General features: G+C 60.4%; 1 protein-coding gene across 9 annotated transcripts in view; it reads right to left on the minus strand.

The window, feature by feature from the left end:
• MIER2 (MIER family member 2) overlaps window positions 1–14,721 on the minus strand; it is a 21,495-nt gene continuing 6,774 nt past the window's right edge. Inside the window, exons 2-15 of one of the 9 annotated variants that reach the window (XM_082455974.1) lie at window positions 14,097–14,187; window positions 13,269–13,411; window positions 10,154–10,279; window positions 9,599–9,722; window positions 8,981–9,072; window positions 8,640–8,709; window positions 5,073–5,224; window positions 4,877–4,958; window positions 4,690–4,784; window positions 3,216–3,335; window positions 2,918–3,042; window positions 2,701–2,834; window positions 1,458–1,896; window positions 1–976 (exon numbers count right to left, since the gene is read on the minus strand). In XM_082455974.1, the coding sequence (XP_082312100.1) occupies window positions 955–976; window positions 1,458–1,896; window positions 2,701–2,834; window positions 2,918–3,042; window positions 3,216–3,335; window positions 4,690–4,784; window positions 4,877–4,958; window positions 5,073–5,224; window positions 8,640–8,709; window positions 8,981–9,072; window positions 9,599–9,722; window positions 10,154–10,279; window positions 13,269–13,411; window positions 14,097–14,187 (1,815 nt within the window). In that variant the 3' untranslated portion in view covers window positions 1–954. Of the gene's footprint in view, window positions 977–1,457; window positions 1,897–2,700; window positions 2,835–2,917; window positions 3,043–3,215; window positions 3,336–4,689; window positions 4,785–4,876; window positions 5,225–8,639; window positions 8,710–8,980; window positions 9,073–9,598; window positions 9,723–10,153; window positions 10,280–13,268; window positions 13,412–14,096; window positions 14,188–14,721 lie in introns of those variants that run through there. The other 8 variants (XM_082455973.1, XM_082455976.1, XM_082455975.1 and 5 more) reach the window with 8 other exon arrangements.

Raw genomic sequence — 14,721 nt, forward strand, 5'->3', positions numbered from 1 at the left:
GGGGCTTCAAATCAAGTTTAATAAATAAAACAGCAAGGGGGTCAAGGCAGTTGTCACTTCACAGTGCGGTCCTTGGTGGTCCGAGGGAAGGTCGAGTCCGGCCCTGTGGACGGGCTCGAGCCAAAGCCCCCCTTGGTGACACCGGGGCCGGGAGCGCTGCCCTGCCCCTGGAGGACCCCACTCCGATTTGTAAACAGAAATATAAATAAAACGAGGAGGCTGGAGAGGAGAAGGCCCAGGACCCCAAGCCGTCTTGCTGGAAAGCCTCAACAGAAACACGACCTAGAGGGTCAGGGAAACGGGCTGGAGCCGGGCCCCTCAGTGCGGCAGGCGAAAGGCCTCGGTACCAAGGGGCTGTGAGTTCTGCGTCCTCAGACCCACGCCCGAAGCTGACGGGGGCCCCGGGGTGGGGGTGGGGTGGGGGCATAAAGTGCGGCTTTTCCTGAAGTGGAGAGAGCGGGTGGACGTCAGGGCGGGGCGGGCCGACATCGAGGTATATGGCTCTGTGCCCCACAGGGTTTGGCACCGAGTAGCAGCTGCCCCCTGAGCCCTGGGCGGGGGCAGCCCGCAGTCCGGCCAGGCGCAGGGAGACGGGCGAGCAGAGTGCCGAGGATGCCGGCGGAGGCTGCTGGTAGGGGCGGCGTCCGGCCCCACCTCCCCACGTCCCTGGCGGGGCCGGGACGCCTTCCTCGCCTCTGCTGGCTGGATGGGCCAGCCCTCAGCGCCCAGCCGCCCGACCGGTCCTGTGGTGGGCGCAGAGGCTGGAGCCAGGCAGCGGTGCTGGTGCGTGTGTGGCGTGGGGAGGGGCCACCGCTCAGCCCGGTCCTTGACGTGCTCTGAGCAGAGGAGCTACCGGAGGCCCGCGAGGAGGGGAGGGTCAGGAAGACTGACAGGCAGGCCTCACGGCGGCCTCAAGTCCAATCTGGGCCACACACGCCCGCCTGTGGCCAGGGATCAACAGGTCATCACGTTACAGCTGCAGGGTGAGAGAGGGAGAGACAGGAGGTAAGTGCAACCCCAGAGCAAGAGGCCCGGCGCGGGGCGTGGTCAGGCCGTGGGCGGGACGCGGGCTGGACCGTGGCCCCGCCCCCGCCTCGCCAGCAGACGCCGCCGCCCCCACAGCCCGCACAGCCGCCTGGCCTCCCCCTACCGAGGCAGCACTGTCCTCGGCTGCTGCCTGGGGAGGGCTGGGAGGGCTGGCAGCTCGGCAGGGCCGGGAGGAACCTGGCACTGGCCCCGTTTGTACCTTCTTGGATTTTGAGCCACATGAATGTATTACCTAGCCAGGAAGCTAAATAAGCCAAATAAAAAACAGAATAAAGCTGAAGAAACCACTAGCCTGCTCCGTGGGGCCACGCCATCCTTGGGCCCTGGGGGCAACCCCTCCCGCTGGCCTCAGCTTGGCCTGAGGCTGGGGTACAGCAGCTGGGGGTGGGGCGGGGAGGGGCCGCACTCACTGTGACAGGGGCTCCGAGTGCAGCCCAGGGGCCGGGCATGCGGGGTGGGTGGCCAGGAAGGGATTCACATCCCCGATGCCGATGAGTCCAAACTCGGCAACCGACAAAGCCACCTGTGCGGGGGCCACGGCCTCCTCGGGCTCTCCGTCCATATCCACGTGGCTGGAGATGAGGGGCAGCTCCTCGGGGAGGGCCCCGGGCAGGGCCAAGTCCACAGCCAGCCTTGGGCTGGCACCGGGCTCTGGAGCAGCCGTGGTGGGGGAGTAGAAGGCCGGCTCAGCCAGGGCTGGGGGCCGCCGAGGCAAGGGCACGGCCGAGGGCGCATCTACGTCCAGTGGCTGGAACGAACAGGGCCCTGGCTCCGAGGACGGGGGACCGTCGGGGGCCTCCCCGGGCTCGCCGAGACTCCCAGACGTGCTGCTGCCCACACTCAGGGGCTCTGTGGGGGGAGAACACGGCTGTAGCCAGGCCCCGACAACACCCATGCCCAGCTCCACCGGGTCAAGGGCAACCTGGTACGGCCCGCTCGCCCAAAAGCCACGGTCACCTCAGGCTGTGCCCGGTGCGGGGCTCCAACCTACCGGGTCCAGCAAAGCCAAGGACCCCTCCTCACAAAACGCTCTCACACAAACACGTAAGACACACAGGGATGCAGAAATGCCCTGTCACACCAGAAGAGCGCACTGAGCCTAAGGGCCCTGCCTGGGAAGGTCGTGACCCCCATCTTTTAGGGCAGGACAGGACACAGCACGTTCACAAAGTGAGGGGGACATGGACTCGGGGAGCTTCTGCACACGGCCGTGGGGCCAGGCACGCGGACAACCCTCCGGGCAAACCACAGACCCAACTGGACCCTGGAACCAGGACAAGGGAAGCCCCAGCGTCCAGCAGCCCCACAAAGCAGCATCCTTGTCCCCTGAGGTCCCCTTCAGAAACTGCAGTCGCCACCTGGGCTCTGTCCTGCTCCCGCACGGCCCTGGGCCCGGATGCCAAAGGGGGCGCAACACCCCCTGGGCTGCCACCTGGGACTGCAGAGGAGCCCCACTTGGGGCCCAGGCCGCACAAGTTACCCCCATGTGGAGAGCCAAGTCCCAAGGATGACTCGTGTGTGACACCCTGTGAGACCACGTGGGGGTGAAGGGACATTGGCCCCCAGATGCCACTTGCTCCTCCGTGTCCACCAGCCCAGGTCGGGCTGCCAGGGAGAAGTGCCCCCCGAGAAAAGGGGCCACCCCCCACTCACCGGTGCGCATCCGGGCCAGGGCATCCCGCTCAGGGCCCAGGCCGTCGGCAGTGGCGGGCAGAGGCAGGGGCGGCGAGGAGCGGGGGCGGCCAGGGCCATCGGGGTCACCGCCGTCCAGGTCCTGGTCCGCGTCCCTGCAGGGAGAGGAAAGGTGAGGGCAGGGGCTGCCTCGGGCCAGGGTGCCTCCCCCACTGCCCCGCGGGCACCCGGCACGTACGTGGTTCCCGACGGGCCGTACTTCCGGCGGCCCAGCCGCGTCTGCTGGGAGAAGTAGTCGTAGCGCTCAGACTTCTTCCACAGGTAGTAATACTCCACGCACTCGCCCACAGACCGTGTGCGCACCTGCGGGCGGTGCCGGTCAGCTTGGCCCCCAGCCCCTTCCCAGCCTGCTCCCCACCGCCCCGTGCCCTTAGCTCAGCACCCCATCTCGTGGCTCCCGCTCCGTGCCCGGCCTTGGCTCCAGGCCCACCGTCCGCCTCCCTCGCCCCAGACGCCCCGAGGACGGCCGCACCCACGTGTGCTCTGTTCCTCACGGGCCCGGCCGAGGGGGTCGGACAACCCCGGCCCAGAGAGCATGCGGAGCAAGCCCACTTCTCGCTGAGGGTGGGCGTCACTGGTGCTCCAGGGAGAGCCATCTGCACAAGGGCACGCCGGGTGCGTGAGCCAACTTGAGGGCATGTTTACAACGTAGCACGAAAAGCCAAGGCCTGCACCCTGGAAGGCCAGGGTGGCCCCGCGGGCTCGTGTCCAGGGTGAGCAATCGGGACATCTTCCCATCTCGGAGGATCACCTGCAGCAAGGCCAGGGCTGCGCCCGCAGCTGACAACCCCACCACCGCGGGACCCAACGCCTGTGCCCGGGGAGGGCTGAGACAAGCAGGCGCAGGGGCACCCAAGGACTGCCTGATCTTCTCACCGAAACCCCCTCGTGCAACAAGCCTCCCCGGGGCCAGCTTCACAGCAGACCTGAGACTCCAGTGGGAGAGAGGCCACGAGCCCTAAGCTGGGTGGGGGGCGTGCGGTAGACAGCAGGTCAGGACACAAAGGCAGCAGCCCAGGGGGTTCTGGGGCAGAAGCGGCCTCCGCTATGGGACAGGCGCGGCGGGAGCTGCGGGCACCGGTCCCAGAGGACCAAGTGCTGCCTGGGCGCGCTGGGCTCGGTCAGGGGGGCACCATCCCTGTCCTACAGCAGCCCCGCGAGGGCCCCTCACCCACTCCAACCTCCCAGGGAAGATGCCCAGACCCCAAGCATGAGCCCGGTACCGGCCAGGCCCTGCTTCTCCACCTGCCGCATCCCTGTGGGGAGTGGGAATGGCCAGGGCTGCTGGCCCCAGGGGAGCAAGACAAGACAGGGGCGAGGGGCAGGAGGGGGAGCCACTGCGACAGCGCAGAGGGACAGTCAGGTTCCCAGACGAGCCACAGGCGCCTGGCCAGGCAGACCTCTCTGGGGGGGAGAGAGCCAGGGCAGTGACAGAGGTCAGCGTGGGAGTCGTTACAAGGGAGCCACAGGCAGGGGGCACCCAAGCAGGGTGTGGGGAGACCAGTGACCCAGGCCTGGTGTTAGGGACACTGGCCTGGGGAGGATGGTGGGGGGAGGAGGGGGGGGGCATGGATGTGGAGAAGGGCATGGGGACCTGGCATTAGCAGCCACTTCGGTCATGCCTATTTGGTGCAATGGTGGGAGAGAGCGTGTCCCTGGATGGAGTGAACATGGAGACCCTCAGTGCCCACGACAAGGGGGTGATGGGGGGGATCCAAGCGGGGGTCAGCGCTGGGGGACTGGCAGTGGGCACGAGACCCTTCCCCAGATCGGAACCTTTCCGGGGGATGGGGGAACTAGAGGAAGATGAGCCGGGGAGCCCACCACGAGCCTGGGGGTTCGTTCTGACCCCCCGCTGCGGGTGGGCAACCACCATGCCGGCTCCCAAGCCCTCCAGCCCCAGAGCAGCCCCCAGCAGGCCGGGGACGTGGCGGGCGGGCAGGGCCTCACCTTGTTGGCCTGGATCAGGTGGAAGTTCTTGCCGTGCACACGGAAGCCGTGCTCGAAGTTGCGGCGCTCCTCCTCGCTCCAGGCGCACAGCCCGTCTGCGAAGGTTGGAGCGGTGGGGGGGCTTGGTCAGCGTGGTCCACGGCGGGGGGGGGGAGGCGGGGGGGGCCGGGGCTGGGACTGCGCTCACCTCGGATCACCTTCACGTTGAACCGCAGCCTCCGCAGGGCCTCCTCGGCATTGAAGTTGCATTTCACCAGCTCATACAGTGCCTGGGGGAGGGGAGCCACCATTGCCCAGGACAAGTGGTTCCCCTTGAGTTCGTCACAGTCACACAAGCACGCTGGCCCCCGCCCCACGGCTGCTCCACCCCCGGGGCCGCCCACCTGCTCGCTGTCTTTCACTGCCTCTCCCTCCGGGAGCTGAGACTCAGCGACCTCGTGCCACCGCCGCTTCGCCGCCCGGTACAGGAACTCCTCCACCTCCCTCTCAGGAAGGATGTTGGGGTCCCAGAGCAGCTGGTCTTCATTCTCATAGACTGTGCAGGAGGGGGCAAGTTCACGTGCCGGCACACAGTCTGCACCTCCTCTGACCGCCTCCCCAAAAGCATCACCAGCAGGCCAACTCGGCCCCTCTGGAGGACAAGGGCCCATCGGGGGCCTGGGCCTCCACCTCCGCGTCTCACAGGGCCAGCTCCGGGCACCTGGGTGCTCGAGGTGGCGGGAAGGCAGGAAGGGGTGGGAGGTCAGTGGGCCCTGAGCAGCCAGTTATCAAGGCCAGCGTCCCAGAGGGGACAGCAACTAGCCCAGGCTGGAAGGGGGACTTCTGACCGTGGCCCGTGAGGAGGGGCTGCAGGACGAACTCAGGGAGGCGAAAGGCAGAGGCCCAAGGGAGCAGTGAGAAGAGCCCAGACTCGATCAAGCACAGTGGGGAGACCTGGGTGCCAGCGGCCTCTCTCGGGCAAGAGCGCCACGGCTGCCTCAGTCCCCATAACCGCTGCCTCAGCATCACACGAGCCACGTGAGAGCAGACCTCCCAGGAGAGGAGGGAGGGGAGGAGAGGGCAGTAGAGGTCCTGCCCTGGCGGGGGAGGGGGGCAGATGCATTAAGGAAGGATAAGAAAGGGACTTTGGCTGCAGTCTGCTTTGGGGGGTGGGGGGCGGGGGGACAGCCTCCAGCGGGGGGAAGGACGTGGCGGGGAAGAGGCAGAAGGGAGAGTTCAGGGCCAGGCCTGGGGAGACCCCAGTGTCAGCATCTCTCGATTACCCAGGGAAGAACCACAGGAGCCAAAAACTAAACAACACACACAAGCCAAACACCCAGTGCAGTGGCTGAAGAGTGGAACCAGCTCCATGCTGGGCTCGCTCTTGTGGGGCAACCAGCGACTCTGGGGCTGGCGCCCCTGTAGACCTGCGGCCACCTCTCTCCATCTGCAAAGTCAACCCCGAGTCCCAGCCCCTCTCTAGAGAAAAAGCGACACCTGCCACCATCGCCGTGTGTCTACCTATGGCGTGAAGGTGAGAGGAAAACCACGTGACAACACGTAACTCCACAAACAGCTGGACATCAGAGCTAGCAGACAGGACTTCAGTATAACTATGATTAATGACTTAGGGAAAAGGACAAAATGAATGGAAAGCTGGAAAATTTCAGCAGAGAACTGAAATCAATTCAAATGAATCACACGGACATTCTAGGGCTGGAAAATGCAGTGCGTGAACTATGAACCCACTGTGCAGCTTCAACAGCCGCAGAAGACATGATTAGTGAAATTGGAAAGAACTTCATTCAAAAAAATCAAACTGAAGCTTAAAAAGAACATAGTGTGGGACATGTGTAAGATGGTCAAGCAACCTAAGACATGTATAACTGAGTCACGGAGGAAGAGGACAAAGCATAGGACCAATTTTGAAGAGATAATGGCCAAGCAGTGGTTAAGAACCCGCCTGCCAATGCAGGGGACACTGGTTCGAGCCCTGGTCCGGGAAGATCCCACATGCCACGGAGCAACTAAGCCCGTGCGCCACAACTACTGAGCCTGCGCTCTAGAGCCCATGGGCCACAACTACTGAGCCCGCATGCCACAACTACTGAAGCCCGCGCACCTAGAGCCCATGCTCCACAATAAGAGAAGCCACCACAATGAGAAGCCTGCGCACCGCAATGAAGAGTAGCCCCCGCTCACCGCGACTAGAGAGAGCCCACACACAGCAATGAAGACCCAACACAGCCAAAAATAAATAAATAAATAAATAAATTTAAGAAAAAAAGGAGTCAGTGCAGTAATGCAAGAAAAAGAAATAAAACATAAAAAGATCACAAAGAAAGAAGTAAAGTTATCATACACAAATGATATGATGGTATATGTCTAAAAGTGCAAAAGAATCTACAAGGTAATAAAATTAGTAAGTGAATTTAGCCAAGTCACTGTGTACAAGATTACTTAAAATAATAAACTGCATTTCTGCATTTCACAAGACTGCTACACTGAAAACTCTAAAACTGCTGAAAATAAAGAAGACCTAAGCAGAGAAGTAAGCTATGTTCGTGAACTGGAAGTGTCAATATCGTTAATGTATCAATCTCCCCAAATTAATACAGAGCCAATGCAACCATAATCAAAATCCTAGCAGGCATTTTTGAGACAAATGACAAGCTAATTTGAAAACTTATATGGACATACAAATAAAAGTTACAAAGTTGGAGGGTTTGCACCATCTCAGACTAACTTCAAAGCTGCAATAATTAAGAGAGTGGTAAGGACCCAGGGTTAGACAAGAGAACAACAGAAGAGAAGCCCCAAAAGGCAGATATACATTACGGACACGATTTCTGATAACGGCAACACTGCAATTCAGTGGGGGAAAGAACGGACTTTTCCATATGCAGGGCTGGAGTGGGGGGGTCAGCCCTGACCCATACCTCCAACCACACATTAAAATTAAATTAGATCACAGATGCCAACATAAAAGGGGAAATAAAAGAGCGTATCTTCAAGACCTGCAGGCTCCCTAGACAGCATACAAACACATTGTGGTTAAAATAAAGATAAGCTGGATTTCACTGAAACCAGACACCACAGACTGGGAGAAAACATCTGCAGTGCACACAGCCAACCAAGGACGTGCATCCATGCAGAAAGGACCCCCCCAAGTCACAGGAGAAAGGCAACCCAATTTAAAAGGTGAAAGGCCTCAGCAGGCACCTCCCAAGAGATACCAAGCGGCCAGTAATCGCAAATTAAAGCCACAACAGGGCACAACTCCACACCCGTCAACAAGGCAGGCCACACCAAGCGCTGATGAGGACATAGAGCAACTGGAACTCCCACACTGCTGGCGGCGGCCCCGCTCGGTGCCTAGTGATGACGCCCCAGGAACAAGTGTGTGTGTCCACGAAGACAACCACACGGCAAACCACTGTGAACACTGACCAGCAGGAGGATGAGCCAACGCGGCGCGCGCACACGAGGGAACCCAACACTGTAGCGTACGCGACGCACACTCATGCCAGTGGGATCGAGAGACAGACAGACAACGAGTCCAGGATGGTGAGCGCCCTGAAGAACGGGGCCAGGCGGAACGCAGAAAGACACACGTCTCTGAGGGCATGTGGGACGAGCCCTGGACGAGGTGAGGGACTGACGCGTGGGTGACGTGGGAAGAGCCCACACACCCAGGAGAACAAGCGCAGCAGCCCTGGGGGTGGGGACGGTGGGGGGGGCAGGGTGGCCCACAGGGCCCAGGACCAGCCAGCGGGGAGGGACGGCCCCTTCCCAGAGTGTCCTGCAGGCTCAGCTGCCCCGGGGAGGTGGCCACCGGACCTGGGCCAGGACCCTCAGGCTCGCTCCGAGGACCTGGGAACTGGCTCTGGCTGGACCTGCAAGTCTCTCCTGGAGGAGTGGGGTTGGCGTTTCCCCTGCTCCCTGTCCCCCCACCTCCCAGGCCCACTTACTCTTCTCACCCTGGCGGTTCGAGTGCAGCTTGCTGAGGTCGGCTTGGAACTGAGGCCCAACCATGATCTCCTGCAAAGGCAAAGGCCCAGGAGAGTCAGGGCAGACGGAGGCCCAGGCGCGCGGTGCTGATGGGGGCTGCAGGCTGCCGCCCAGAGCCAGGCCACCTGGCCCGAGGTGTGAGGGGGGAGGCAGAGGCCAGCTGTGCGCGTGACTGTGTCCAGTGCAGCCGTTCCTGGGGCGGGGGCGGGGGGGCCTCAGGGCTACGGCACTCACTCGCAGTCGAGTCCCAGCCCAGCAGAGGCCGCGCTGAGGGCGCCACCGCAGGGTCAGGGCCGCGCACCTTCTTACACTTGTTGGCGGGAAGCGGGTCCTCCTCGGTGTCTGATGAGCTGGAGGAGCCAGGCTCCTTGTCTGCATCAGGCAGGAAGCGGGCTTTGGGAAAAGAGGAGCAGGTGAGGCACCTCCTCGGCCCCGCGCGGCCCCCCAGCCAGCAGACCCCGGGGCCTCCATCCCACTCTCCATCCACCTGACCCCCACGTGTGCCCCTCCTGAGAAGCGGCTGGGTCCAGGCCCTGGCCGGGTGACGGGGTGTGACGGGCACAGAAGCGGGGACTCAGGAGGCCGCCCTCTGCTGCAGTCGTAAACCAGGGGCCCAGACCCCCAGCACCTCACGCTGCTGCTGCTCAGGCCACAGAGACGCACAAGGAGTGAGGGGTGCATGGTCCGAGGACGCTGGATCTAACAGACTTTCAGCCACAGGAACCAACACGTTCCCTCCTCACATAAACCAAGGTCACCAGCCTCAGCTCACTGGCAGGGCAGGGCAGGGGAGACGGGTCCCTACAGGGGCTCGAACAAGAGCAGGGCACCCCCAGGGGTCCCAATGTCTGTGCCCCCAGCAGCCCAGGGCCCCTCCTTGCCCCGCCAGCCCAGGGGTAGGAGCGGGTGGGACACCTACGTCCACTCTGATTAGGGAAAAGGTCAGAGGCCTCATGGGAGGTCACAGATGGGGTGAGGTCATCGGCTGAGGACTGTGTTTCTTCCTCTTCTTCCCCTGAAAGCAAATCCTTCGCTATTTGTTCCTTTTAACAAGAAAGTAGAGAACGTTTTTGCAGTTTGTTTTAACAATCTCAAATAACCCTAACCCGAACAGCAGTGATGGTGCCAACGCGGACGAGCCTCCCTCTAGGCACGCAGGGCTCCCACGGGGCTGCTCTCCCTGCTCCACAGACGAAGCACTGGCACGAGGGTGGGCCAGCCAGGGCCACCGAGTCGGGGAGGGACACGGCCTCCACCCGAGGCTGAGGACAGTCAGAGCCCCTCCCTCCTGGCCAGGCCACGACCTGCTCGGGACCCGGAGCGTCTCTCCCTCCCAGAGCCGTCCCTGCAGCTACCCTGACCCTGGGTGTGTGGCCACAGCCAGCAGCACTAGCTACACCCGCACTGCCAGGCTACAAGCTGCGCTTCTGCCTGTCCAGGGCCTTCCTGCCCACCCCCAAAACTGCCCCCTCACCTTGTCCAGGGTCATGTCCGGGAGGTTGGCTGCGGCGTCGCTGCCCTCGCTCTGGCGCTCCGAGATGGGGTCCGAGGCCTCGTAGCCATAGAGGGCCAGCAGCTCGTCAAGGGGCATGTCACTGCTCTGGGGGGCAGGGCTCTGTCAGCAGGGCTGCTCTGGGGCTCTGCTCCCCCACCCCCTGAACCCGTCAGCCCCACGACTAGTCACAGGGACTCACCCGAGCCAAACCGCAGGCCCAGCCCCTCGTCTAAGGGCCCCTCACAGCCCCAGGAGGGCACTGATGAGATGCCTGAGCCCAGAGGCAGCCGCTGTCTGCCCAACGCCCCTGGCCGCGAAGGGCGGAGCCGGGCGGGCTCCCGTCCACCTCCAGCTCCCCGCCCAGGCCTGTGCAAGCTCCACTCAAGCACTGCGAGGACACCCAGTGTCTGGAAATCAACTGTCACCACACAGGACACCAATAAACCAGAAGGGGAAAAACATGGCCCTTTAATAAACGTAAAAAAGGCATCTGGTCAAACCAACATCACTCCTGATTTTTTAAAACCCTCAGTATGCTAAGTAAAGAGATGGACGCCTCATCAATGTAACAGAGAGGCGGCTGACCCTCACCGCACCAACAATGAACAAGAGGACGCTCGAGGGCCCCACGGCCTAACACTGCTGACACTTGGAGCCACCACGATATGACAAGAGACAGAAATAAGACCCTTAATTACCGGGAAGGAAGAGACAAAAACTACCACTACCTTCCACTCTGGTACTGCTTTCCAATCCTGTTTCTGCAAACCTCGCCTGCTCGAGGCCAGTGCCGCTGGCCATGCTGCGTCCTGACCCCTGAGGGTCACAGTCGGCTTCCAGACTCCTGGACACGCCCTCTCGTTCTCTCGCTGTCAAGTCCTGCCTGGGGGGCTTCGGATCCCCGCGGAAGACCTCCCCGCCAACCCCCAGCCCTTCCTCGGGTTTCCCTGACCAGGCTCTCTTTTATTCTCACAGCACCCCCGGTGGGGATCACTCACTGTGCCTCTCCCAGTTTCTAACTGTGCACCTGTGGGTGGGGTGGGAGCTGACACAGTGGCTCCCCGGGAAGCGACCTGAGGGAGAAGCACGGGGGCGCCTGGGGCAGGCTTTGAGGTCAGGGCAGGGGCACCAAAGTGCGCGAGCGTCAACGCGTGCTCACTAAGGGCTTCAAGAGATGCCCGTCTCACTGAAGAATACCCTGCAATTCCTGTGTGACACTACGGATTTTATGAAAGCGCACCCTGAGCGGGTGTCGTTTTGATCTTCTGTGGGAGGAAAGGGGAAGTAATGGAGACAGCACCCTGGAGCTCAGGGCTGGCGGACAACTCCCGCCTCCCGCCAGGCACTGGGCAGATGAGGGAGACCACTGACTGCGCTTCTTGACGGAGTAAAACTCAGTGTAAAAGCTTTCAAGCACAAAATTCCAATTCTGGAAAACTTGGATCTGACAGCATGAACTTCATAAACCACAATGCCTGCTGGTAAGGGAATATAAAAGGCAGGTGTTTCTGATTTCACTTTGGATATTAAGTTCTTTCTTTTACTTAATCAGTTTACAAAAATTATATCTGAAGAAATTTTTTTTTTTGGCCGTGCCGTATGCCTTGGGCGATCTCAGTTCCCTGATCAGGGATTGAACTGGGGTCACATCAGTGAAAGCGCAGAGTCCTAACCACTGGACCTCCAGAGAACTCCCCTGAAGAAAGCTTAGCTGAGGTAATTTAGCTAATGAACAGCTGGTTTTTTTCTTTTGGTTACTTTTGAGAAGTTCTGAATTCAAGCTGAACTCCTTAAAATTGATTTTTCTTTTTTGAACAGAAGACATGTTTTGGTTATAAGACCAAATGGGCACCAAGTGATACACAGCACCAAGCTAAATAAATGCCCTATGATTACTCCTTAAAACAACACTCAAGTCCCAGGACTTAAAAGACATCTGGTGAGATCAGTGTTGACATTTAATGGACTGAATGTTTGTGTGTCCCCCCGCCCCAAATTGATATGATGAAGCCCCAATGTGACTGTGTTTGGAGATGGGGCCTTTATGGAAATAAATGAAGTTAAATGAGGCCACAAGGATGGAGCCCTGATTCAACAGGATCAGTGTCCTCATAAGAAGAGACACCAGAGAGCTAGCTCTCCCCGAGAGGACATGGCGAGAAGCAGTGTCTGCAGCCGGGAAGCAGGCCCCCACCAGACACAGCCTTGCCAGGCCCTGGTCTGGGACTTCTGGCCTCCAAAACTGCTCGAAAATACATCTCTATTGTTTAAGCAGCACAGTCTGTGGTATTAACAAACGTGTGCCTTCTAGATTTCATACGGCGAACTCTGTGGACATGTGGAAGACTCATACGTCACGGAACCAATATTCACCAAACATCTCATCCATGCAGAAGGTGACAAGATCACACACGGGTCAAGATCACTCCAAGGTCAAGACCAAGGGATCTTAGCACCAAGGACAGAAACTTTACTGGATCTGGTTATAGAATTCACTCCACAAAACTACCACTTGCTGCATTTTGGAGCAGCATCAAAGAATATCCACAATTATCTGAAAATATTGTTAAATACTCCTCCCTTTTCCAAGAACAGATCTATATAAGGCTAGATTTACACTCTAACCAAAAGAACAAATGACAACAGACTAACGTCTGCCTTAAAAGACAGCGTTCACAGAGATTTACAAAAATGTCAAACTAGTCCACTCTTCTCCCTAATTTTTTTGTCTGGAAAACAGTTATTTTTCATTTTCCTAAAAATGTGTTCTTTCTACTAACAATGGGTTTGTCATATCACCAATATAAACAAAGCTCCTTGAGACCCTCAATAATTTTTAAGAGCACAAAAGGGGGTTCTGGGGCCAAAACATTTGAGAACAGTGAGTTCAATGTCCAGCCACCCGGTCGTCTGGAGCCCAGCGCCCCATGAAGGCGGGACTGGCCTGGTCCATCCCTTGACCTCAGTGCCCAGCATGGTCCGGCCTGTGCAGACAGAAGGCCGGTGGCACAGGTCACAATGGAGTCCGAGGAGCTGGGAGACTAAGCTGACGGAGCAGCTGCGAGGCCCCCTGGACGCCCCGCCCACCAGGTACCTGGGAGACGAAGTCCTTCTCTAGCTCCTCCTCCGGCTTCTCCGGGCCCCGCGCGGCCCCCTCATGCTCCTCCCGGACGCCGTAGTTCCGAGACAGGATCTCTGCCAGGTGGAACTGATGGTCCGCGGACCCCATGGACACCACTGTGGGGAGACAGCGGCCCGTGTGAGCTCCTTGCCACCGTCCCAACCATCGAGCTTCTGCAGAGGACCACAGGGCGGAGGAAGCCTCGGGGGCCCAGCTGCCACCACAGGGGTGTATGCACGCGCGTGTGTCCACACGGGCCGGGGTTGGCACGCAGCAGCCCAACCGATGCTCAGCCCTCCTCTGGCCTCGGCCCAGCAGCTGGGGGACGTGACCAGATCTCGGGTTTTCCCAAAAGAACCAGGATATGTTCACTGCTCTCTCTCCATGACTGGTCTTCAATGAGTTGATTTTTAGAAGAAACAAACAAAAAAGGAAATAGCTAGGTCTCACTCAACCCCAGCCAGGGAGCAGTGAGGGCCCAGGCTGGACCTGCACGTGGGTCCCAAGTGCAGCAGGAGGGGGCAGAGCCACAGGGAGCGGACAGGAGGGGCAGGCGGCCAGCTCAGGGGAAGCGCAGGGCCCCGGGGAGAGAGAGTGCCTGCCCAGCACCGCCCCCTCCTGCAGCCCCCGCCCCCAGCCTGGGCCCGGGCCGGCCAGGAAGGTCTGGAGAACGGAGGCACTCGGTCTGGAGAACGGGAGACAGCCCTGGCCACCCCGCCCGCACGCCCCATCCCGGGGCTCCAGGGGCCGGTGTGCCGTCTCTCGCACCTGCCAAGGCCCGGGCCCCGGGGAGGAAGGTACCTGCTGTGGTCTGCAAGCCGGGCTCCCCGGGGCACAGGCTGTGAGAGAGGCAAGAGGCCAGGCCAGGGCTCCGCCTCTCTAGCGAGGAGGCCTGCGGAGGAGACAGCAGGGTTAGGGCCGGCGGCCAGACAGGGCAGGCGAGGGTCAGAGCCAGCCCCGGGGGCATGGGGCACCAGGTAACAGGAGGCCTCCGAGGGCTGGGGGTGGGGCAAGGCGGGCCAGGTGTGCAGCCGCGCTGGAGTCCAAGCGTCCCGGCGGAGACAGGCAGGGAGGGCCTAGGGCCAGCGGCGGGAACGGCACCCACGGGCACCGTAAGGAGCCTGGGACGGCCGGCCACCAGGAGTGCTGACCACAGCCCAGGACACGGGGCCCAGGTGACCCAGGCCCACACACAGCCCTGGTGCCACACCCCACAGCCAGGTGCTGACACCACAGCCACTGCACAAGGGACCAGCCTCTGAAACTTTGTCTTAAAAAGGCAAACAGCCGCTATGGAGAAATCTGGCAGTTCCTCCAAAAGTAAACAGTTACCAAATGACCCAGCAATTAATTCTACTCCTAGGTACACACCAAAAAGAACCAAAAACATATGTCCATAAAAGGTGTACACACGTGTTCACAGAAG

The sequence above is a fragment of the Balaenoptera physalus genome (assembly GCF_965194825.1).
Source record: "Balaenoptera physalus genome assembly, chromosome: 3".
Taxonomy (NCBI): Eukaryota; Metazoa; Chordata; class Mammalia; order Artiodactyla; family Balaenopteridae; genus Balaenoptera; species Balaenoptera physalus.